The 24,331-nt window shown below is 54.9% G+C and overlaps 10 protein-coding genes across 10 annotated transcripts; 4 read left to right on the top strand and 6 right to left on the bottom strand.

Annotated features, from left to right (window-relative positions):
- Positions 1–442: 442 nt before the first annotated feature.
- On the bottom strand, positions 443–2,077 carry AYL99_02310 (hypothetical protein; the record flags this gene model as incomplete). Its single annotated transcript, XM_018833826.1, has 1 exon — positions 443–2,077. One exon carries the CDS (start codon positions 2,075–2,077, stop codon positions 443–445), a length of 1,635 nt encoding a protein of 544 aa, XP_018696450.1.
- Positions 2,078–2,476: 399 nt separating this feature from the next.
- AYL99_02309 (tRNA pseudouridine(55) synthase) lies at positions 2,477–3,836 on the bottom strand (the record flags this gene model as incomplete). The annotated part of the gene is made up of 2 exons (XM_018833825.1): positions 2,477–3,720; positions 3,797–3,836. 2 exons carry the CDS (start codon positions 3,834–3,836, stop codon positions 2,477–2,479), a joined length of 1,284 nt encoding a protein of 427 aa, XP_018696449.1.
- A 483-nt stretch (positions 3,837–4,319) lies between these two features.
- On the top strand, positions 4,320–5,941 carry AYL99_02308 (hypothetical protein; the record flags this gene model as incomplete). The annotated part of the gene is made up of 2 exons (XM_018833824.1): positions 4,320–4,527; positions 4,581–5,941. The coding sequence occupies 2 exons, from the start codon at positions 4,320–4,322 to the stop codon at positions 5,939–5,941; spliced, it is 1,569 nt and encodes a 522-aa protein (XP_018696448.1).
- A 232-nt stretch (positions 5,942–6,173) lies between these two features.
- AYL99_02307 (hypothetical protein) lies at positions 6,174–7,420 on the bottom strand (the record flags this gene model as incomplete). Its single annotated transcript, XM_018833823.1, has 2 exons — positions 6,174–6,478; positions 6,568–7,420. 2 exons carry the CDS (start codon positions 7,418–7,420, stop codon positions 6,174–6,176), a joined length of 1,158 nt encoding a protein of 385 aa, XP_018696447.1.
- Positions 7,421–8,609: 1,189 nt separating this feature from the next.
- Positions 8,610–10,268, top strand: AYL99_02306 (hypothetical protein; the record flags this gene model as incomplete). Its single annotated transcript, XM_018833822.1, has 1 exon — positions 8,610–10,268. One exon carries the CDS (start codon positions 8,610–8,612, stop codon positions 10,266–10,268), a length of 1,659 nt encoding a protein of 552 aa, XP_018696446.1.
- A 753-nt stretch (positions 10,269–11,021) lies between these two features.
- AYL99_02305 (hypothetical protein) lies at positions 11,022–11,510 on the top strand (the record flags this gene model as incomplete). The annotated part of the gene is made up of 1 exon (XM_018833821.1): positions 11,022–11,510. One exon carries the CDS (start codon positions 11,022–11,024, stop codon positions 11,508–11,510), a length of 489 nt encoding a protein of 162 aa, XP_018696445.1.
- Positions 11,511–11,897: 387 nt separating this feature from the next.
- Positions 11,898–14,167, bottom strand: AYL99_02304 (hypothetical protein; the record flags this gene model as incomplete). Its single annotated transcript, XM_018833820.1, has 2 exons — positions 11,898–13,422; positions 13,485–14,167. 2 exons carry the CDS (start codon positions 14,165–14,167, stop codon positions 11,898–11,900), a joined length of 2,208 nt encoding a protein of 735 aa, XP_018696444.1.
- A 2,415-nt stretch (positions 14,168–16,582) lies between these two features.
- Positions 16,583–17,099, top strand: AYL99_02303 (hypothetical protein; the record flags this gene model as incomplete). The annotated part of the gene is made up of 2 exons (XM_018833819.1): positions 16,583–16,585; positions 16,761–17,099. 2 exons carry the CDS (start codon positions 16,583–16,585, stop codon positions 17,097–17,099), a joined length of 342 nt encoding a protein of 113 aa, XP_018696443.1.
- A 414-nt stretch (positions 17,100–17,513) lies between these two features.
- AYL99_02302 (protein disulfide-isomerase domain) lies at positions 17,514–18,685 on the bottom strand (the record flags this gene model as incomplete). Its single annotated transcript, XM_018833818.1, has 2 exons — positions 17,514–18,103; positions 18,163–18,685. The coding sequence occupies 2 exons, from the start codon at positions 18,683–18,685 to the stop codon at positions 17,514–17,516; spliced, it is 1,113 nt and encodes a 370-aa protein (XP_018696442.1).
- A 658-nt stretch (positions 18,686–19,343) lies between these two features.
- Positions 19,344–23,069, bottom strand: AYL99_02301 (hypothetical protein; the record flags this gene model as incomplete). Its single annotated transcript, XM_018833817.1, has 4 exons — positions 19,344–19,393; positions 19,451–22,666; positions 22,724–22,911; positions 22,996–23,069. 4 exons carry the CDS (start codon positions 23,067–23,069, stop codon positions 19,344–19,346), a joined length of 3,528 nt encoding a protein of 1,175 aa, XP_018696441.1.
- Between the last annotated feature and the right edge of the window lie 1,262 nt (positions 23,070–24,331).

Raw genomic sequence — 24,331 nt, 5'->3', positions numbered from 1 at the left:
CCAGCCTCGTCCACAGCTACTCAACACTGGCATTAGAGACGGACCTACTTTGACGCAGGCGTTGCCAGGATCCCCTGCGGCGAGCTCAATGGATGATAAGTCCTGTCAGGAAATTCTTCCGCACAGATTCTTATCTTTAGGTAGTCACCATTACTGACATGTCTATAGAAGAGACAGTGTGACGATGTGAACGGCGTTACTCATTGAACGAGGGTTAATGGCACCCAGCCATTATTAGTGAATGAACTACATCTAGCAGTAATGTCTCCTCATATCAAATTGGCCGCAGCATGGTGCTCTCCATACCCGTCGCTATGCGAGTTGTCATCAAGTCGTTTCAAACCCCAGTAGGCCGAAGTCCCCGTCCTACAGTATCCTAATACCCGTATCATGCTTTCCACCGCGCCATGGCTGCTCTGGTTCTCCGGGGCATCATTCGCCTCTAACAGTTTTCGAACCCACCCATGCTCTTGACGAACGCGTTCAGCTCCCTGGAATCCTTGCGGTGGTGATACCACTTCCCCGGATCATCGCTCCAGCTGACCATGGAGCTCCATCGCTCCTTCTCCACGACCGTCAACACATTGACCGGATCGTTCACGTTTGAATCCTTGATCTTGTGCGCGGGCGACCGGAAGGGTTTCAGGCTAACGATGTGGCATCCTTCTTTCAAATCGAGGAAGACGTACTTGAGCTTGTCGTTCAACTCGGCCGTGAAGGCTTGGTTATTGACGAGGACGACGTCTGCGCGTTTCAGGACTTGCCGAACTTGTTCGTTGGTCAGGAAGTTGCCGTGAATGAGGTGGACTTCACCCGGTTTGATTCCCCAGAGCCGGCACCGAGCTGGGAACTCGTCGGCCTGCAGCTGGGCCAGAGTGTTGGGATTGTCCATGACTTCACAGCCCCACGACTCGGCTCCGGTCTCCAGCGCGGCTTGAAGGACACAGTTACCAACACCAGATCCGAGATCAATAAATACCTGGTCGGACTTCAGATTCGTCTCTTTGAATATGCGGCTGAGAAACTTGGGTAATAGCTCGCCGTAGACATTGTCGGAGAAGCTTTCGTAATGTCTCACCAGGTTGACTTGGGGCGACACCGTCCGGGCGTAGATTTGGTTTTTGATGATATGCTCGACCAACCTGAGATCGACTCGTCGCATCTGATCCAGCTTCTTTGCGATCGTTCCGTCCTTGCGCTTGTCGGCCACCAGCGCATTGAATTTCTCCACCACGTCGATGTATTTCGACTGTGCTCCGACGCGTCCTCTCATTCCAAGCAAGGCTTGCCGGTGCAGCTGTTGAACGAGGCCGGAGCCATCGTCGCTGGTGACCTTTTCTGCGGAATCGCTATCGAGATAGTATTCCGCGACGATTTTCATAGTCGCCTCGATTTCATCCAGGGGTTTAAAGTCAGAAGTGTCTGTAGGCTTGACCAACTGGTATTTCTCGCTTTGCAGAGATGTTGGGTATTGAAGTTCGATCATGGGGCATTCGTCCTCGTCCCCTTCCAAGGCTGTGAAGAATGCCTCGTACTTGTCTCGCCCATGTTCCACGAGAGTGCTGTTCGCGATGTCGTATGCGTGCACCATATGGAATCCATTGCCCTCTTCTTGAGAGAATGCTTTCAGATCCCGAACTTTGCGCTTTTCATCGATGCTCTCTTTGCGATTGAGGCGCATTCGCTTTCTAGGCTTGTCGTCGTCCTCTTCGCTCTCATCGTCGGAGCTTGTCAATCTCGGCGTCGAGACAGCCGGGGATGCTCTTTTCGTCCTATTTTGCCTTTCCTTCTTGATCCGTTCTATCGGCTCGCCACTGCCTTGCCTTGAATGCACGGAGACTGGAGTGCTTGACTTCCGAGGCGCACTCGCGGTACGGGAATGCCCATTGCTGAGTGTTTTCTGGGAGGCTTTAGGCTTGGAGGAGGAAGGGGAGGAGGTGACAGAGGGTAAAGACTTTGCGACTGGCTTCGCGGTTGAATTAACAGTGACAACCTTGGTGGCAATCTTGAGAGGGGCCTTTTTGGCCTTTAAGGCTGCAAACGACAAGGGTCGAGACTCCGCAGGCAGAGACCCCATGTCGGACGACGAGACTGCAATAGGCAAAGAGAATATGGCAGGAATAGATGTCAAGAAAGGAGCGCGGTAGAGATCAAGCCGACATGATAAATGTTGGGCGAGCGTGCGACAGCACAAGAAGATCACAGGCACACGACTGAGTGAGCGAGCGGGCGGCGGGCAACAAACCTGAAAGGAATGCAAGTGAGGCGCGCACTTCGTACTCCGTACCTGCATGAGTTTTTCCGCGCCGCCTGGCCAGGCGAAAAGGGATTAGATCGGCAGATTAACGGCACCAACGGGCTGGCTCGGCCTACGTCATTTGAGATCTTTTAAGAGTACCCATTATATACCTCGTACACAGAGTACGACATATGTATGGGCGGCGCCACAACCTGTACGGTCCTGTTAACCAGGAGGTCATAGCTCAGGTGACGAGCTGTTACGGCGCTTTGATCTATTCGATCCTTCCCAACGTCTCTGACCGGTCCAAGCCCTCTGGGGCCGGCTGTCATCCCGCCCGCCGCGGTCGAACCTCTTATGACGATAATCTCTATCTGATCGATCACGGTCGTCAGGCCTTTTGTCGTTGGAAGGGGCTGGGTGAGCCTCGATCCATTTCTCCAGCACATCAGCAATCTTTGGACCCCATACACCCTCGCCGGCTTCCAGATCAGAGTACGTGAGTGCCGGAATCAAGCCCTCCGGAGCGGGGTCGATATTGGTGTACTCGCCTTGTATGCTTCGAACCAAGGCTGCCATCGTCCCATATGAACCGCACGCGATGCCGAGATCATGTGCAAACGAACGCACGTAGAAGCCACTGCTCACAGTCAGGCGGATGCGGGCCGCCGGGGCATTGGCAGGTTCAGCTTCCTGTGTCGGGAGATGGTGGGTATGCAGCTCCGCCTTTTTCTCAGGCGTGAGCTTGTTGCTTTGGTGGTGTTCTCGGTGCCTCTCCTTGGGGGGATTTTTGGGGCTCGCGGGTGCTGCTTCTTGCCCCAATGACTTCTTTGTTGCTTCAGCTCCCGCCATTATCTTCTGAGCGAGAGCCTTCTCCTCGTCACTCGCTTCCTCCGCCGGCCACCTGAAGTCATGCTCTCCAGGGCCGTAGAAGTCGAGCAGTGTGCAGTCTGAGATCTCGACTTCCCGGCTCTCCAACTCCCGGGGTAACTCCTTGCCACTTCGAGCATACTCGTATAACTTCATGCCATCAATCTTGATTGCGCTGTAAATGGGGGGGATCTGTTTCATCTTGCCCCGAAAACGTGTCAATTCGTCTTCGACCACCTGTTTGGTGATATTTTCGGTCGGGGCCTCCGCCACTATTTTGCCCATAATGTCGTAAGTGTCGGTGCTCTTTCCGAACAACACTACCGTCTCATAGGTCTTCTTGCAACTGAGGAAGTCGGCAAGGGATTTAGAACCCCTGCCTAGTCCAACGGTCAAGACACCAGTTGCCAGCGGGTCCAGAGTCCCTCCGTGACCCATCTTGAATGTCTGGTCATTGCCCCGTTTGCGGCGCTTTGGCTGGTGTCGCTCCTGTTCTTCTTGGGCTTTTCTTGTCTTTTCGAGCAAGGGTGCAAAGGTTTGAGACTCTGCGAATTTGTGCTGCAGGTCTCGCAGGACTTGAGCCGAAGAGATACTGGGAGGCTTGTTGATGGCTAAGAGACACAGTGACCAGTTAGACTATGGGCGGGAACAGGAAGGGGAAAGTCTTGGGAGAGGAATCGGCCTCACCAAAGACCCCCTCGAGGACCTTGCCTGTTGGCTGGGCCATCTTGAGAATGAAGTATGGCCTCATGCGACAGAGCAGGGCTGTCAATCGAAGCAACGTGCCTTACCGCCAACACGAGAGTTGACGTTTTCCCTTCGAAGGAACGAACTGTCGCGCAGCTTTCGAGAAAGACTGCGGAACGAGTTCAGAGGTACGCGAAAAAGGTAAGTGGAGCCCCACGTGAGCCCCAGAGTCTAAATCTTAGCGTAGCCAATCACAGGGCGATGGTCCCTCTTCAGCCGTGGCTCTGCACTACCAGCTTCCAGCCTCCTTCACTTTGCTCACCATACATACTGCGCGCCGCTTGTTTCTGTCACCCCCTCCTTTACCACAGTTCAACTGCACCCAACGAGCCAACACGATCGAGGCTGCGTGTTCACTCCTATTGACAGTCGACTGCGACATGACGATTAGATCCCCTGCCTTGCCTGTTCTATAGCACCGTTCTCTCGCACACAAGCATGAGCCTCGCATTTTCGTTTGGACATGTCCACTCAACCTGAAGAACGAGTCCTGAAACCCCTCGATCCCGTCCCCGATGATGTCAATGACTGGCCGGATTTTGCCTTGCGAGAAACAAAAATCTTTTACCAAGGGAAAGGCCGATATGCAGACCTGTTACACGCCTCCGAAGAGACACCCCTCTGTGTTGTGGGAGAATTGATGCCTTTGGATGACGAGCAGGAACATCTTGGTATGGAGGGTTCTACCGTTTTTCCTTCCGGGCTCGCTGACAAAACCCGCCAGCTTTGATAGACAAGCCATTGTATGCACGAATAAAGATCGAGAAGGTCACGAATTACAGCTTTGGTCAAGATGACAATTCGAAACCTGTCATCTGGGCTGCAGGGAAGGCAGGCTGGTACGAAATTTCACCCTCGGATCGCTATCTGAGTTATTACAACGATACATTAGAGGCTATCGATTTGTTCTATTTCATGGTCGATCAGCATCAAAAGCTCCCACGAAAGCGCCAGAAGTTGGGGTTCTTGATCGACCCGTTTCTCACCGAATACCAGAAGCACACGGGTTACCGGATTAACGACGATGACGAAGCCATGGAGACGATCCACAAACATCACCACTTTCTTTTGAGACAGATGCTTGAAGAGAGAGAAGGGATCGACTGGTCCCAGACCTATCTCTGGAAACATTTGGCTGAGACTTACGCCGATGAAGTGGCGGAGTTGAAGGCCATTTTGGCAAGAGGGAATCGGAATACCCAACCGGAAGCCTCCGACACCTCTGAAGAAGAGGAAACAGAGGAAGAAGACGACGACGACGATGAAGACGAAGATGCAGAGGAGGGACCGCAGCAGGACAGAGAGGACACGTCAGAAGAATCCGATGGTGACCAATCTGAAGATAGTTCCGAGGCAACCTCTGACAGTGTGGTCGAAATCAAGGCGGTGCCCGTTGATTGGACCAAAACTATATGGGATATGCTGAATGTCCTCCGAAAGTCAGCCAACTTCAATATGAGACACTGTGGGATCGAGGAAGCCGCCACGGAGCTGCAGAAGTTACCAGCGTTCTTTGGGTCGCACGAAGACGCAGTGGCCGCCTTTGAACGTTCAGCAGAACCGTTACTGAAACTCATGAACGAAGCAAAGCTCCGAAAGAAATTCAATTGGTCTACCCGGAGAATCTACGACGAGCTGGAAGCCACGCTTGCCGGCGTGGTGGCGGACGAGACCATCAAGACACCCGGCAAACCAGACGGAGCGAAACCCCAGCGCCACCGAATGAAGTCTGTGCTTCGTCCCAGTGGCGCTAGCAAATCACACAAGCGCGCTCGAGGCTTCGCGGACGAAGACGAAGACGAAGTGATGAGTGATATCCCCATTTCGTCGCCAGTAGCTCGACGGCAAGCAGGTCCTCTGCCGCCCAGTAGGATGAGAGAAGGCACGGCAGATTCAGGACCCAGTCGCGAAGATAGTCCCAGCCGACAACTCAATGGCCATCCAGATCCTGACGCGTTACCTGAGCTGCCCCCTGGCCCGGAGGCCCAAGAAATGCTCGACCTGGTTGCTCAAGAGGCCAAGCGAGTCGGTCGGCAGCATCAGACCGGTCATCTGCAAGCATTCCTGGGGCAGTGGGTTGTTTGAGCATGGGTACCTCGGGAGCAGCCCTTGCGACGAGAAGAACTTGGTGACGGCGTTCTGGATGCGGGTGGGCTGTGCTGGGTTGGCGAGTCTTCGCATTGCGTTTGTCCTTGCGATTGTGATACCCCATGTGCTTTTATACGGCATTACGCCTCTTTGTAAAAAGAATCGAACTAATGAACAGTCCAAATCTCTTTTTCCCTGAATCTTTCCGTGTGTCGTGTGATGTCCAGCATCACCGAGTCGCCATCCTCTTGCTCTTCCCGGGCCGCTTTGGCTTTCCCTTTCCACCACCCTTGCCTTTCATCCTGGCTGCCGAGAATCCGCGCAGGTCGCCACTGCTGAGGGCATCGCCGCTTTTCGCGTGCCGTTTCTTGCCCCCGAATCCGTATTTCTGGTCGCGCTTCTGTCGCTTGCGATTGGGACCGTCGCGGGTCGAGCGTTCTCCTTTCTCCGCCGGGTTCTCCACGTCGATCTTCTGGAAGAGGTCGTCATCGAGGTTGCCCTCGGTCACTTTGCCCGTGTCGGCGCCCTTGCGTTCTGTAGCGGAGAGAAAACACACATCCATGTTAGTGATCCAGCAAATAACACACAAGGATCTAAACGGGAAAACGGTGTATGAAACTTACTCCTCTTCAGCTCCTTGATCTTCTCGAGCGTGTTCCTCTTCTCCCGGGCCCGCTCCTGCTCTTTGGCGACCTGCACGGCCTTGCCGAACTTCTTGGCGTCCCTCAGCTTGCGAGCCTCCTCGGCGGCCTTCTTGTTCGCCGCCTCGTCGTGCATCTTCTGCTTCACGCGGCCCATGTGCTCGTCACTCTTGACCATCTCGGCAAAGTAGTCGGCCGGGCGGGAGAAAGGGATCTTCTCGGCGCGGAGCAGGTCGCGCGCGGCGACGACCGCCGTGCGGGCCACGCGGTAGAATTCCAGTTCGCGCGTGAGGTCGTCGTTGGGGTCCGGCACGGACTCCGCGGTGGGTGGGAGGGCCGATATCAGGGAGTTGTGGTGGTGGAAGGGCGTGGTTTGGGGGTTCTTGATCACGGCGATGCGGTTGCGCGCCGCGATCAGAGCAGGCCCGTTGTTGATGGTCATCTTCTGGTAGGGGATCGTGTCCTCGAGATCCGAGTCTTCGAGGTCGGAGACGGGCACGTCCGACTCGTTTTCGGCTTCTGAGGCCGAGGCGTCGACCGTCTGAGCTGGGCGGGGGATGGTAGGAGTAGCACCGTCGCCGACTGCATGGCCGGCAACCCCATTCTGATTGTCTGCGTCTGCTTTGTTGTCTGAGGTGGTGTCCTCTTCTGCAAGCTCGGTGAGGTTCCCATTTTCTTCCTTTGCGTCCTTCGCTTCCCCGTCGTCGTCTCCTCGCTCCAGCTTCTGTCTTTTCCGCTTCTCGGCGGCTTTCACTTGTGCCTTTCTCTTCTCTGCCTGGTAATCTCGTCCTTTGTGGGCATCTAGGGCAGCTAGTAATTTGCTCTTTTTTGCCATAGTGAATGGAGGGCTTTCAGACTGGCCCAAGCTGCGGTGAGGAAGTTGAGCGAGTGGGAGGGACTTGTCGACTTTCGCTGGTTCCAAATTTTTTTGGAGACGAGCGTCGACACCGAAATTTACTCCACACAACGTCGTGGATGAATTGCCTATTGGGGGAAGGTGCAGTACGGCGGAGTAATATGGTGGAGCACATGGCATGTGACCGCACTTGTCAATTCCATCTCAAGTCACCCAGTCACCCAGTGCTGTCACTGTATCATTCAATGCCTTCTCCAGGTTCACGATGAGGCCAAAAACGGCCAGCAGCAAACGTATGACTCGGCAATATTCGGAGCTGCCTCATGTCGCTACCAAACTCTCCGATCTACGTCGGGTGTTGTGGTTCGCATATAGGATCAACCTTGAGAAGACCAGGGGCACCTCACAACCCCATACCATTCTCTTTGATCCACAGTGTCTCCTGATACCGATGGAGCAGAACATATGCTCTCCAGAAAGCTTTTCAGCTGACCTCTCACTTGGCTTTTGTTCCACGGTGAGCATCTATCCCGCATCACAAGGCAAAGACCCTTTCACAGCTCTGTCCCTTGACTGGCATTGAATGTCCCTATTCTCTTGATCCCGATAGATGATCAAAATCCTTCATTGGAAACAGCTGGGCCAAAGGAGAGTCGCTGGCTGCCAATTCGGTTCTTCAACCTATGTGGATCCCCTTTTCATTGCCTCGTCCGCCTTTACGGAGGCCTTCCGTCTCTCTCTCTGTACACAATAATATCAATTCTCTGATCATGCCACCAATACGTCAAGAACAGCATCGTCAGATACAGGTCCCATCGGGACTTCTAGGGCCAGTAAGTGGATTTATAGCAAGGTGGTGCGCACATGTAGCCAGCAGTGGTGATTTCGGGGCCGAGCGATCCCAATCTCGGGTCCTATGAGAATGCCATGATCTAACGGTAAGTTATTAAGGTTCAGTGACGATCTTTTCATTGACGCCTCAAATGACTTGTCAACTATAGGTTCCATGACCAGGCAACCTTGTGCCTATACTTTGCACTGTCCGTTTATAAAGGATGCAGTCCTATCTCGAAGTGCCCATTCCACCCACTGCCAACGGCATTCTGGCGAACCGGAGAGGAAGACAACACGTTCTGCCTCGTACCTCGACACCTGAACCGCTCGCAAAATGTCATCCGAACCAGAAGTGCCCGTCATAATCATCGGCGGTGGCATCGTGGGCCTGTCCGCCTCCAACTTCCTCGCTCACCACGGCATACATTCCATGGTGGTGGAGCGCCACAAAGGGACATCGATCCATCCGCGTGCGCGCAGTGTCAATGCCCGAACGATGGAGCTCTATCGGCAACTTGGAATTGAGGAACTGGTCCATGAAGCTGGTGCGTCGTTGTCACCGAGCAAGGGCATCTACAAGGGCGCCTCTCTCAAGGAGGTCATTGAGCCCCTATCCCGCTCCGGAGCTCTCAGAAGTATACCGTGGACTGGATTTCTGGCACCCCTGAGCCCGGTGAACGGGACATTTGTCACTCAAGACATGATCGAGCCCGTTCTCTTGAAGGTTGCCAAGGAGCGTGGGGTGGATGTGAGGTTCAACACGGAGTCCATCGATATCGAGCAAGATGACAATAGTGTTACTGTCGTCTTGAAGAATCGGGAGACTGGGCACAATGCGACTATCCGAGGACGCTACCTGATTGCCGCCGATGGCGCGGAGAGTCCAATCCGCACTCGTCTCAAGGTTCCAACGTCGGGCAGGGGCACGATGGGCCATTTGCTCAACATCCTCTTCCACGCTGACCTCAAATCTCTGGTGCAAGGACGAGAATTTTCTCTGTGCAAGATTGAACGTCCCGAAGTAACCGGTCTCTTCACGTCCATCAACAACGACGACCGCTGGGTCTTCCACCTTCTGTATGACCCGTCGAAGGGCGAGCAACCGTCAGACTTCCCACCCGAGAGATGCAAAGAACTGCTGCGTCTGGCCCTCGGAATCCCGGACATTGAGATCGACATCAAGAGTATCCTCCCGTGGAAACCGTCTGTGCGGATTGCGGAGCAACTGCAGCACGGTCGGATCTTCCTTGCGGGCGACGCGGCACACCAGATGCCACCGTGGGGAGGCCAGGGGGCCAATTCGGGCATCGCAGACGTCCATAACCTCGCCTGGAAGCTCGCGGCCGTTCTGCAAGGGCATGCGAGCAAGTCGTTGCTCGAGACGTACGACGTGGAGCGGATTCCCGTGGGACGGGCGGCTGCCGAGTTCTCGGCAAGCAACGCTGATGAGAATGGAATCATCGCGGCAAAGGGACCACTTACGTTGGCACTGGTTTTAGCCCGAGGCTTCCGTCTGCTTTCCGGCCACGGAGCCTTCTATGCCAGCAAGGCGATCTGCGCAGAGAACACTTCTCCCCTGGGAGGATGGACCTGGAGACCGTGGACCATGCCGAGCCTGATGCTTGCGATCGACGGAAGACCTGGGAGCAGGGTTCCTCACTTGTGGGTCGAGCACCGGGGGAAACGTGTTTCGACACTCGATCTCTGCGGCAAGACCTTTGTGTTGTTCGCTGGGGCAGACGGCATGTCGTGGGTGGAAGCAGCGAAGAAGGCGTCTTCGGCCATGAACGTCGACTTGGCCGCGTATCGTGCCGCCCCTGACGGCGATGTGGTCAGTCCGAAGGGAAGACTCGAATCTGCCGCAGGCATCTCGTCTCGAGGCGCGATCCTTGTGCGTCCGGACGACTTTGTGGCGTGGCGCCAGCGGAGGCAGGTGTCTGATCCTCAGGCCGAGCTCACAAGGGCGATGAGACAGGCACTGTGTCTATCATGATCGGGGGTGGTGAAATCTTGTCACGGACATTTCTAATAGATGACTCTTCCGAGAACTCTCAGCTCATGTATCGTCAACCTGCTGCTGCTGCTGGTGGCATATGTGGGTTTCTTGTATATCCAGACTGTTACGTGAGTCTTCATTCGCCGACCTGACGTTCCCTTTCTCTGTACATAATACATAATACATGACAAGGAGCCACAGGTCAGCTCACCCACCCACTTTCCGCCGTTTCAGCCTCACCCACGCCCGCATCTGGACGCACGCACCGGTCAACGTAATTATGTATTGCTGACAGCGTCTTGCATGCATATGTAGGGGCCAAGACACGGCGGTGGACACTCGGTATGTATTACTATATGCTGCATGCACCACCTCAGCTAGCGACATGCATACATACATGTACTGTACTGTACTCAGTAGTACACATCGGAATCATTCTATAAAAGCGACAAAGAAGCCCCGTTTCTCTTCCCTGAAACTTCTTCTTCTTCTTCTTGAGGGCCCTTGTCACCAACCGTCTCTCATCCGTCCGTCTCAGTGCTATGTAATAAGACACGCATCATCACATGCAGTAACTAGCTATCTTTGTTCGTCTCACTTGACAGAGAGAGAGAGAGTCAGTCTCCACAACCCTCAAGAGAGCTTCCTCTCAGCTGGACCCCGTGTCTCCCGACCACTGTACATACCAATATACCCCTTACAGCTACATCCCAAAGAACAAGAAGCACAGGAATTAAATTCCCCTCCAAGATGTCGTCGTCGTCGTCGCCCACCATCCCGCGCTTCTACCGCGTCTTCTTCAGCACCATCGACCCCCTGATCGCGCTCAGCGGCGCGCTGACGCAACTGTTCGCGCCGGCCACGATATTGAGACTCTACAACGTGTCCGCGACGGCCGCGGCCACGACCCGGCCGGCGCCCGAGACCACGGTCCTCCTCGACAGCGGCGCCGGGTACCTGCTGTCGACCATGTTCCTGCAGGTGGTGCTGCTGCGGCGCCGGCCGGCCGACCGCACCGTGTGGCGCTGTCTCGAGGCGAGCATCCTCATCCAGGACGTGGCGGTCGTCGGCGCCGTCGTGCGCTCGCTCGCGGCCCAGCACCGGCTCGCCTGGCGCCTGGTCGCGCCCGACGAGTGGGCGAATCTGGCTATCCTGGTGGGCCTGGGCGCGCTCCGGGCCGCGTTCCTCTTGGGCGTGGGGATGGGGAACGCTGGGGAGGCGAAGGGGAAGAGGACTTGACGACTTACTTACTTGGGAATGAATCGTTGTTGTTTTAAAGAGGGAAGGAAAACGAAAACGAAAAAGGCTGGTCGCTGGAAATCATCTGTTCCAATTCAATGGGGGATCTGCCCAGTGTAATATTGTCAAAGACCAAGAAAAAGGAATAGGCGGCTCTGTTCAATTCATCCAACCAAGTGATAGACCTTTTTTTCTCGCGCAATGCCTGCCCTCATTATCCATTATCCCTATTACTCGTTACAACCCTCCGCCCCAAAGTGTTCCGTGGGTCCCTTCCTTGTACACATAATAGTCATTCATGAGAAGTACGCAAAAACGAATTCAGTATCCGTGTCCAGTGTCCGTGTCCGTGTCCGTGCCCCTGCCCGGTGCTCGTGCCATGCTGCCCTAAATGATCTCCTTGACCAATTTGTACCCTTGCCCCAAGGTGCCCACCGCGCCCATCTGCGTCGCGGCCGCGTCGGCCACCTGGCCTATCGCGTAGTCGGCTGCTTGCTGAATCCCCAGGCCCTCGGCGGCCTTCTTCACCACGCTGACCCAGAGCCAGCCGCCCTTGTCGGTCTGCAACAGGCCGATCTTCTGGGTGTCGTCGCTCTTCTCGGGACTCTGGTGCTCCGCAAACAGGTCGCACACCTTCTTGACCGCCTTCTCGTGGTTGGCGTGGGGCTCGAAGAAGCCCGCGGCGAGACCGTCGACCGTCAGCCGCTCCTTGACCTCCTGCGCCTGCGACGGCTGCGTCAGGAACACCGCCAGCACGGCCAGACTCAGCGCGAACAGGGCGTAGATGGCTTTTAGCGCGACGAGGAGATAGAGAGGCACGTAGGGAACCCGCACCGCGAGATAGTTGTTGTTCCGCGTCCATTCCTGCTCGTTCTGGACCTTGATGGCGATGCCGGAGCTGAGGGCCACGGCGGCCTGCGAGAACCGGTCACCGAAGACCTTAGACAGGCCCTCCGGTGTCTTCTGATATGCGGCCAGCGCGGCGGCGTCTTGCAGGGACAGGTGGGAGAGTGCGCTGTTGATGGCGAACGGGGCGCTGAAGACGGCACCGTAGTAGTCGGCCACGTCCTCGTCGGCCTCGAGCTCGACAAGGCTCACCGATGCGTTGATCCAGTGGTATTTGACCTGCGCAATGACAGCCGAACAATTCAGGATAAACACAGTATCGCCCGTGGCGTCGTACTTGAGGAAGTAGGCATCCCGCATGTGTTTGAATTGGTCTTCACCCGTGTCCACCGGCGGGAAGCCTTTGGACCACACCAGAAACTGAAGGGGGTTCTGCGTGCTGAAGAGGTCGGTGGTGCTGCTGCCGAATCCGACGGGCTGAGTCTTTGCCGTGTCATTGAAGAATTGAATGCCGACCATGGCCTCATCTGGCGACGACATCGCGTTCTTCGGGTCCACGCCCACCTCTCCCGAGTACGAGAAGGATGGCGCGCTGTAGGCCCCACACGTGAAGCCGGAGCTGAGATCGCCGTTGTTGGTGACATTGCAATCCTGGGTCACCATGTGGCACTGCGTCTTGATCGCCAGCGTTGTCGCCGCAAAGTCGAGCGTCGTGCTGCTCCGCACATCCCCAAGGAAGTAGTAATTCGAGCCACCGGTCGTCACGTTGTAGATGGTGTTATTATACGAGTTCGACATCAGAACCTCCGCGGCTTGCTGTGCGTTGAGCACACCGTGGCGCTCGCCGTTCGCCGCAGTCCAGTTCGTAATGCTGCACGGGTAGCTGCAGCTCGCTTGAGCATTGCCTGGACAACTCCGGACCTGCCAGTCCCCAGGCCCACATTGACTGGAGTTCAGACCCCGTCCATAGGAGAAGAAGGCCGTGTGGTTTTTTGGAACGACCAACTCAATATTCAAGGCCGTGGTGACGGTACCAAACCAGCTGTCGACGGCGCCGATCGCGAAGCTGAATTTGCCACAGAGTCAGCACAACACAATGAGGAGCACAGAGAGGGATAGTTGACGTACGTCATGAACACAATGAATGACAAGCACCAAAAGGCGAGAGGAACCGGTTGAACGAGGCTCTCGTGGTTTTGCCAACGATACTTGACGGTGTCGAGTAGGGGTTGCGTCCCGCCTCCGTTGAGCAGTCCGATAAGGATGGATACCTGGTGAGGACTCGGCAACTTCTCGGATTTGCTGGCGGTGGCCTTCATGATGCGTTGGCCTGCGAAGAAAGCAACGAGAGCCATGGATGCCCCGGTGACGAAGGGGATGATCTTGGCCGTCCATGAAGAGATCATGTGCAATACTGCGGGATTGGTGATGGTGTTGTAGTGGAGGTAGTAAGCTCGATCGCCGCCACTGTTCTCGATCTGCTGGATATTCTGGAGAGTCTGTAGCCCTTCACTCGTGCTGGTTGTTCCTTGATGTTTGGGAAGAAAGACGTAACTGCTGTCAATCCGATTGTACAGGATGGCCGTGAGAAGCACGCTGGAGATGACGGCGACCGGGACGCAAGGCGCAAATGCTCCCCAGAGCAACGACGGCAGAGCACCCTCCATGTTGTCTTTGACCGCATGGTGGGGCTTGGGGGTTGGGGGAGGGCTATCTGAGCTGGTGGACTGTGTGGCCGGTGTCCCAGCAGCCTTTTCAGAGAGAAGAGGGATCCTGGTAGGTGAGAGAGGCTGTCCCTGCATTGCGGCCATTGTGCTGCGCGATCGACCAGGAGAACGTACGTCAACCACAAACCTATCCAAAACAAACCAGTGGACTGGAGAACCCAGAGAAAAGCGCCACAGCAAGAAGCAGGCGGCGGGTATTTGAGTCTCCCATTTTTTTGGACGGCCTGCCTGAAAGGTCATGCACCACCAGTTCTGAAAAAGGCAGCGAGGCGAAGTTCGATCACGCAGCAGCCATACGAAGAACAGGCTACGAACGGAGCATGCAGCCGACGGAAGCAGCAGCGAGATAGAGCTCCTCAAGGGCTCGCCGACTCGCGAGGGTGGGTGAAGCTATCCAGACATTGGCGACGTGGTTGTTAATCAGTTGGCCGGCAATGGACAAGGTCCCCCAAAAGCGTTTGTGGCTGGCGTAAAGCTGCCTTTCAGCTTCGGAAATGGCCCAGTCCAGGCCGAAAGAAGAGCAGCTGGGTGGGAGGAGAACAGAGAGACCGCCATTGTCAGGCTGCAGAAACCGTGGATGGGCTGGCCAGTCATGTCATGGTTCAGCTGTTCTTGCTGGTTCGCACCACATCGTTCTCCCCCGGTCCGAGATAGGGCAGCACATCGTTGCGGGGTGTTCTGGACTTGGCCATGCGGCTGAAGTTTTCACATGGCTATGCAGGGCCAGCAGATTGCAGAAGGTGGAAATGCGATGGCAACTGAAGATGCCGTGCCGCCTGTCGGGGGGCACGGACGCGAGCTGGATTTTCCCAGGATACGAGGGATGTTGCCAGCGTTGGGCATTTGTTGAAGTGGGTGTGGTGGCGGCAGTGGTGGTGGTTGAGATAGAATATGGTGGTGGTGGTGCGGCTGGATTAAACTATCGGAGGCGGTAAGGATTTGCACTCTTAGCAGTGCTTGACAGGTGCTTAATCGGTGTCAATGGGCCTTAAATTCCCCCATGCAGTAAGCCAACATGTTAAACAGAACCGCCCCCCACCCCCCCCGGAGTGATGAACCCGCCATTGCCCATCTCCTCCACCACTCACTATCATCCACTCGCCTTGTTCTCCCTTTGCTCATGATGAGCAGGACTATCTTCCGGCGATTTGCTCTCTACAGCTCCCGCCATGGACACCGTACTTTGTCGTGGGATTTATGCCACAGCCCAAATAGACAACTTGAGACTTTCACCTTTGCACGGTATCCATACCAGTCTGTGTCCGGGTCGGTAGGAGCCCACTTGGGGGCGATCACCCACAAAGCTTCAGGTCCACCTCCTCGTCCACGGCATGATCAGTCGTATTATACACTGTAAGTCAGTACGATATACCATTAGCGAAATCCAGCTTGCCGAAACCGAAGAATACTCAGAGAATAATTGAAGCAAAGTCATTCAACGGGTATTCTTGTACAGAGCGAGCGGGCTTGACCAGGTTTTCCTTCATTGTACTTGAAGCCGAGAAGACAAGGGTGTCGATTTCTTCCAAAGCCTGGTAAAAAAAAAAACTCCAGACTCAATGCAAATATAAATCTCCCAGCCTTGAGAAGCGAAAAGATCGAACACGCGTACACCTTAGCATATAGGGGCTACGGTGGTGTTGACGACCTACCTTTCACACACTCCAGGATGGTCTTCTCGTGCCTTGCTCTCCAGCTCTTCAAGTGAAGAGGGATTCCAGGATGAAGGCTCCATAAGCTCGATAGGGTGGACGGAGGCGTCTGAATTACTGTGCTTTCCAGTGCTGTGTTGCTCTCGCCGAACAGAGGGACCTCATTGCAATTGGAGAGGTCGGCGCTTATATGGACAAGGAAAGCAAGCGTGTGGTAGCACTCTCCCATCACCTCTCGCACTTTCAACCACTGTCATCCTCATATCTGGCCGACAGTAGTGTTTCTTGTTATTTCCCCATTCTCTTCGTTCAAGGGGCAATTGGATGAAAAGTACGGACTGGTCATGTTGTTTGTATGCACGACAGATTCTTGGGAGCGGATGAGCATCGAACTCAGTAGTGACATGCTCCTTCTAGCCTTGAGAAACATAGGAGTGCCGGATTAGATTATATTAATTTGCTTAGATATTGGATGCAGCATGATGCAAGGACTTTCCGCATGAACTTCGGAAAAATTCCCCGAGGTTTCATAATCAATTAGCTCCCAAGTACATACATAATAATTGTTTATTACTGCTGCGTATATTTATTCCCCAGACCTCGTCTTTCTTGTGACCCTCGCACGTTCCGTTCAGTCACTGGGGGAGGGCGTTCCATTTCGTGACGCGCGCTGGCCCTCTTCGAAATGCATCATCCTATGTGAATTGGGGGTTTTCTTTTTATTGCTGATTGATTTAGGGCGCAGCAAACAAACTGCTCCCTTGATTTCGTTTCCCTCGACTTGCCTCGACTCCAGACTCTTCCCTTTCACAGAGGACGAATACGCAAACAACGGTCGCCGTGCGACATGGTAAGTGCAAATATCCACCACAATGTCACTGGCCCAATTCCTCGGGGAAAGGAGACGATTGCAATAGACTGCCCACGCCCCTTTCCCCTAACCCTGTATTTGAGCCCCAGAGCTTGGGGTGACACAAAGACAAACGGCATCCATGCCCTGACTGAAGCCCTCTCCCTTACCACAGTCCGTCCCCGGTCCCCCGTCCACTGTTCGAGGCACAGGAAGCCCGCCGCTGTCTTCGCAATCACTCCATAACGCCGGCGCACCCCCGTCCGCCTCCTCGACCTTGGACACCCTGCAGAAGAATCCAAACGACGCAGCCACGAAGCTCGCCGAGGCGATCGACGACTTCCTGGGCGACCTGGAGAAGAAGTTCAAGGGCATCAGCGACGAGATCCTCACAAAGTTGGATGACATGGCGGAGCGGTGTGACCGGCTGGAGCAAGAGATGCTGTTGAGAGACGCGAGCGCGATGGAGAACGTGGGCGGTGGGAAGGCAGGGAGCACCGCTGGGTCGGGCTGATGTGGTCGAGCGACGTTGTGCTCGCGACGGCTGGAACGGGACGCGCGGGATGTCTTTGCTACCGCGACTGGGCCGCTGTCCCTAGATCAGAGGCTCGAGGTTCGATGCCGAGGGTCAAGAAATGAGATATGATGCATGTACAAGAGTGCGAGTCACGAAGGTCCTGGCCCAGCAACTGAAGACCAAAGACCCCCGCGGGTCGAGAAAGAGATGAAGCACCGCCACAGGGAAAACATCGACGACTGGCACGCGACACTACGCGTGGATAGAAAGTGGAAAAACACAAAAGCCATTTTGAACTCCTCTACTGATAGTCAATTTACAGAGATCCATTGCCTGCAGACCTTTTTGCCTTTGCCCGATCTGCTCGTGACTTCCAAAGTGCCCACACTCGATGGTTCCTCATTGCATCGCTTACAACTCGGTCTTGTCCTCCGGCTCCTTGACCAGGAATTTGGCCAGGATGTTGCTCCTCTTCTGCAAATCATCGATCTTCTCCGGGGCCAAGCCGCCCTTCTTCAACAGACCCGCCAGTCGGGTCTGTTCTTTCATTGCGTACTCCGGGTTGCCGGTCAACTTGGACAGGGCTCGCAGATAGTAGTCGGCAGAGGTGTCCTTCAGGTTGTTCGCGGCCTTCTTGATCTCAGCCGTCGCTTGTTCGATGTCCTTCAAACCGTTGGACGTGACGTATTTGGCGAGCAGGGTGTCAATGACTTCGATCGTCCCAGCCTGCGAGTTCAACCCACCGCCGGGAACTCTGTAGGTGCCGGCCTTGGAGTTGACAAAGTCCACCAGGGCCTCTTCGCTCCGGGCGCCGCTGTAGGTTTCTGGCTCGGTGGAGCCCTTGGGAAAGAACTTGATGGTCGGGTAGCCCGTGATGCCCTGGGACTGGGCGGTGGCCTTCGCGTTCTCGGCTTCCGCGTCGATCTTGGCGATCAGAACGTTGGGCTCGTTGGCGAAGTCGGTGGCGAGCTTCTCCCATGTCGGTGCAAGGGATTTGCAGTCTGCAAGCCAGATGTCAGCATCAAACACCCTCCGCAGGGGTCTCAAGGGACAAACGTACGTCCACACCAAGGTGCCGTAAACGCCACCAAAACATCCTTATCCCCACCGACTTCAGATTGGAATGTTGTATCCGTCAACATTTCAACGTGGCTCGGTGCCTTCTTCGGCCCCTTGGCCTTGACGCCAGACTTCTCCGTCACGAACGCCGTCAAACTCTCCAGATCCCTGCCGCCATTGTAGTCCTCTGGCTCCGAGCCGGGCTTCCCATCGAACCACTTCAAGGTTGGAAATCCCTGAACACCAAATCTCTTGCCGAGGTCTTTGTGCTTGTCCGCATCGACATTTGCAATGGTCACCTTGTTCCCGGAGGTGGCGAAGGCGGTGGCCAGCTCCTCATATACGGGAGCGAGGTTCTTGCAGTGGCCGCACCACGGGGCGAAGAACTCGACGAGGGCAGGCTTGCCCGACTCAAAGACGACCGTGTCGAAGTTTGAGGGGATCAGGTTGACCACGTCTGAGGCCGCCGTGAGGAGGGGCAGGGCAAGTGTGGCCCACGGGAGGAGCGAGCGGAATTGCACCATAATGGCGCCGTATCGAGCGGAAAGAAGTGGTACGAAAGAGTCGAGCTAACGCAGAATAAAGAGTACGTCTTGCAGCGAGGCGGTATATCCAGAGAGAAAGCGATTGGGAAGGGGAGATGGGAAGAACAGTGAATACTTGGGCGTGTGGGCGGGATATATACGAACGCCGCTTTATTTCAATGCTTAAAAATCCACCTCCAACATGCCCTTGTCTGCGCCCCCTTTTTCGAGACTGAAAAGCCACTTGTCCTTGCGACTCAGCCTTGTTTGCTCAGGGTCCAATCATGTCTCCTTGTTAACCAGGATCTACAGAGGCATGTTCCGGAGTGTGATTACCAAGTATTGTAAATGTCCTTGAGAACAGTGTGTCCTCCTCTTTCGGTGTTTCTACACTCACCAGGGCTCGTTCGAGAGCCAACATCTCTCTTCGGGTACAGACATTAACTTAGGCGGGTATGTACGTAGATTTGTACTGTCTCGTAAAATGCAGGATCAGAAATTCCCAGAGAATGTGTTTCTCCTTCTCCAACAGCATCCCAACGCCGCTTCTCGCCTTCGCTTGTTGCTTGCCGTTCAAACATCAACAACTATGCAAAACAGTTGATCGGTGGTCGTGATTGCCGGTGGCCCCTGTTGGACTGGATCCTCCTGTTGCCTTTCATCCGGCTCCGTATAACTGGTGATATGCACTGTGGGCGTCAACGAGCACTGCGGGACAAAGTCAGTAATGACGCTACCGAATGCTGCAAAACACCAGGGACTTACTCTGTAGTACTTGTTGCTGAGCCTGTTTACTCTCGCACGCACACTGCAAACATCTCCCGTCCTTCAGATCAAGAAGGACACTCCACGCCATCTCTTCGCGTTCGAGATCAGGTAGACTAGGCCGCTTGAAGTCGCTGAGGTGGTACTTGCGACTGACACTTTTCATATTCGCGTCAGTCATTGGCGGAGAAAAGATCAGGTACCCTTGATCATCGATTCTTATGAACCGCCGTTTCCACAAAAATGACTCTGGGAATTGTACGTTGACGTCTCCAATGTCGACAACATGCATCAATGACTCTGCTATCGAACTCTCCCTCGTTAGGTCGGGCTGTTCCTGCGGAATATTGACTTGCGACTGATTGGCCTCTTCTTTCGTCGACGGTTGAATCCTATTTCGCGCATTTGCTAGATTCGACATGCGCTTCATGAGTCTGCTTGTCATGGAAGATTTCGGTTTGTCCTCGGAAAATGATGCGGAGTCACTGGTTGATCGCGGACCATGGCGTCTCTGGCTTGACTTGGACAGTTTGCTTTGATTCGACTCTGATCGAGGTAGGTTGGTGTGAGATCCTGACCGATGGGAGGAAAAGGAGAAGCGGCCCTTCTCCGACTTCGTGGGGCTTTTAATCCTGGGTTGATTCGAAGCCAGGGCCGGATCAAAGGACGGCTGGTCGGCCTGCTCATGTTCGACGATCAAAGGACTTCGGTAGAGATTGAGAGGTGCATGATAGCTGGAGCTGGGAGCCAGTGGGGGATGTTTATTGCTGGAATCACGAACAATCCTTGCTGTGACAGAGATGGTCTCGCCTTTCTGTAGCCGATGCACGTCCGACGAGGGACGTCGTGGTTCTTTTCCTGCGGTTGATGAAAGTGGCTCATAGTGCGAGCCAGCTGTAGGCAATTGCCTTGGGGGTGAATTTTCGGTGGAGGCGTTCAGGGGCTGCTGCTGATTCGAAAGGAATGATGAGCGCTTCATGAACGTCGAGAAGGCAGAGGTCCCGGCACTTGTCTCTCGGATTGACTGGGGGTGCCGCGGAGGGCTTACATCTTTTGTCCTCAGTACTTCCAAGGCTTTGATGCGTTTAGAGATGCCTGTACCAAGCGTAGCCTTCTTGGTAAGAGGCAGTTGGACCGACTCGGTAGGCAATGGGGGCCACTGTGGAAGCGCCGTTGAAATGCTTCGTACGCTACCACTGCTGGGCCTGTTTCCATCCGGCGTTGTTACAAGATTTGGTCGGCCTGTGGAATGGCTGGAGTTGAGCGGTCTGGCCACAACATCACGCAGACGATCTGAACTTCCCTTGGAAATTATTGGAGTCGCTGGCGAGCGTGCCACAGAGACCGGCATAGCTTCATGGACGGTAGCGTGTTGTATTTCGTCCATCAAAGAATCATCTTCTGAGAGATCTGAGGTTGACGCACTGCCTCCTGGCAAGAGCTTTAGGGCTTGTGGAGGTCCCAAGCGCCTAGATTTCCTCGGTGACTCTGCATCCTGTGTCAGCGACGGATTGAATGGCGGTTGCTGAACATCCGAACTTGATTCAGGTAAGACGAGACTTGCTCCTGCGTTGACCGGTTCGGCTTCGAGGTAAACGAGTGCTGCCTTCATATCGGTTCTAGAGTCAGGCTTGTCCTCCTTATCTGGGGTGCCCTGGCCCACAGTGGCAGGCGGTCTTACATCGCTGGGAGCCTCGTTAGACTCGATGGCAGATTTGTCTTCTTGCGAGAAAGCTTTAGGCGTGAGGGATGAGCTTGTGGCAGATGACAACGATCGGCGAGTACGGGAACAATCATCCTGTTCGCTGATGGAAGAGGCCTTCGTTGAAGGCTCTTCTGAAATGTTGGTCATTATGGTTGGTGACGTTGTATAAGATGACTGGGTCAGCTTTGACTCATCGTCGCCGTGCAAGAGCTGCTCCTGACTCGGAATCGATGACAGACGAGCACTCGGACCGTTCCCGCTCGGATTCGACTCCGACGCATTGTGAATGAATGCATTTGAAGGGGCTGATGACGCGGCCGAAGCTGCTCTTTGGGCCAGCAGCATGTTCCTTTTCCGCAACTGCAAGGCCTTCATCAGCCTTAGCTTTTCTGGGGTAGTTGTAGAGACATCTCCAGTCACCGAAGCTGGCCGGAGGATTGCAGAACGACTGTCCCCAACGTTATAGGGGGCGTGAAGGTACGAGGGCGACGGCAGAGGCGGTGCACCATTGACAGACCGACTGCTGGTGGGCACAAAACGGCCAGGGACGCTTCGACTCGACTGCTGAGAGCCTGGCCGAAGACCAAGGCTGACTAGGGATTTGTTGTTCACACGGATGGAAGTTGGGAGGTTCGCCACCGGCCGTATCCCTGTTCCGCTATCTGTTGTTCCCGACGTCTTAGGACGATGACTCGTCTCAACGTGAGGTCGCGGTCCTAGTTTTTTCTTCTTCGGCTTAACTGTCGTATACGACGCGACGTTGCTACTCCATTGGCTGATACTGTCTGATTCGGCGGCTGAAAGATGACGAGCGTGAGGGCGAGGGGTCGGTGGATTGGAGGTGTCTGCTGTTGCTGTCGTGGTCTCGAGCAGGATGTTGCTGGTGGCTTCGAAATCTGGAGCTCGTGGACCTTCTCCTTCACTAGTAGAGGGGGGCGTCGGTTCGGGGGTCGCTGGGAGCTCCTTGTCGATGATGGAGGAAGGTAGTGGAGATGGTAACGGCGAGGCCGGTGGTTTGGGTGATGGGAGAAGGCTCTCTTTACGCGGAGGATGAATATTCTTGTCTGATAGAGACGAGGTCGTGGCCTTGCTGTTTGCGGCGGCGGCGGCAGCCTCCTCTTTCCTCTTTGCCAGAAGAGCCTTTGCAAGAACCGCACTTGCCGGTAGTTCATCGAGTTCATGTCTCCCATACGTCGAGCTCGTCATCGATAGCACCGGTGGCGCCTCTTCCAGCTTGGGTGTTGCGAAGCGAAGAGCAAGGCCCACGTTCTCCTTCTCCTTCTCTTTGTCCTCTGCCGGCAACACGGCATCTTCAGCATCCTCACTAATCTCGTTGAGTCGGCGCCGTCGCAGGGAAGAGCTTGACGAGGTCAATGATGACGCGGAGGGTACGAGCATCGTACATAAGCCGAGGGCGGATTCCGTCAACTCAGAGGCCGCAGTGAAGGAGAAGATGGTGTCGTGAGGCGTGATGGTTTCCAGGACGGATTGAAACTGCACGGTGAGCCGCACTGTAGCAAGTGAAGCAGGTCAGTCAGAATCTCTCCAAGGCCAGCGCGTCCACCCACCTTGCAGCAACCGAGATGTCCCTTCTGGCACATATTTGAGGACGACTTTCTTGCGCCGATACTGCACCAACCCATATAGGGGCGATTTCTCTGCATATTGCTCAATCACTCCACGCACAGCCGGCACGCCCCCTGTGCCCTTGCTCAACAACTCCACGGTGTCGCGATTGACATATTTCAGTAAGAACCTGGTTCGTGTCAGCAGGCGTCACAGCAGACGGATTGCGCAGGTAGCCATGAGGCAGCACAACGTCAAGGAATGCGCGACATACCATCCTCCTGCGTCCGCCTGAGCAGCCTGATGTGCATCGGCGACAGCAGCTCCATCAAGTCCAATCAATGACATTTCTCAGCCCTCATTGAGAAGGCCCAAGCCTGCGCAATGGTTCAGAATCCGATCTCATACAGTCCAGGAATGAGCGGTAGGCTAGACAAAAGACCGAGAGACGCAGAAGAGTAAGGCTTGAGGCGGCCAGAGCAACGCCAACCGCGAGCAACTACTTCAGCCCTCTCTCAGCTTGGAGGTGCAGCTTCGAGGGGAAGGCACATGCAGGTCGCAGGGACATTCTGCGAATGGGACCACAGCGCGGCATGCTATCTGCAGTTCAGGGGGGTGTTGCAACGGGTCAAAGCTGGAGCCACGACAAGGGTAGCCCGCCGACAGTCCGTGGCCGATGTACCCTGGTAATCCCCATTTACTGCGTGATGGTGGAGCTCAGCTTGACGCTGAAACTCTCGACCAAACGGCTGATGCTAGCGCCCTATTCGCCTGTGTCCTCAGTTTCCACGAGCCAATTTCCCAATCCCTGCCTCGGGCACTGCGGCTAGACGCAAGCGAGACCGACGCTATGCCTCTTCCACGGGCCTGAATTTCCTCCCCCCTACGTAAAACAAGCGAAAGTCTGTCAGAGACTCGACACCCTGGGCATGGCTGATCACGAATTGCGAATTGTTGTCGATCTCTCTGCTTCAAATCTCGACTGCCACGGGTCTAGAGCCGATCTTGACTCCAGCAAAGACGAGAATGATGGCTTGCACGCTGAGTGCACAACAGGATGCAGATTCGTCTCGACGAATACTGTTCCTTGATCTGAAACAATCGGGAACATTTCTCCGATCGAGGTGGAGCTTTTCCTCCACTGCTTCTATATTCATTGTTAATAATTGAGCATGGCGTTTCCCCGTGTGTCCAACAATGACAAGATGTCTACCGGTCCGAAAGGTAAATCTCGAGTATGTCGTGCTCTGCAGACACGCTGTCCCTGAGAGACCGAATGGACGCTCAGTGGCTTGTTGCTGCAAGAAATTTCTGGTTCCCCAGAGCCAACGGTGCCGGCCCGGAGCTATTGACACACCGTCCATTCGCGTGGCAGCACGTTGAAGTAATCATCCGAACGGACAATGAGGACAGGTTGGGGCACAAATAGGCCGGCAGTTGATGACTACTGCGACTTCACCGACACGTAGCGAAATCGTCATGCATTCCAGCCTCTTCACGAATTCAACGCCAAACCACGTGAGGCGGATTCAAATGTATCGGCGAACGCCGACTACCTCTTTACAGGTGGTGCAAGGGCAATCCAAATGACGTTGAGTATTTGAATCTTG

Source organism: Fonsecaea erecta (assembly GCF_001651985.1).
Source record: "Fonsecaea erecta strain CBS 125763 chromosome Unknown Scaff2, whole genome shotgun sequence".
In the NCBI taxonomy this organism is placed as follows: Eukaryota; Fungi; Ascomycota; class Eurotiomycetes; order Chaetothyriales; family Herpotrichiellaceae; genus Fonsecaea; species Fonsecaea erecta.
This window is presented reverse-complemented; position numbering and strand designations above follow the sequence as displayed.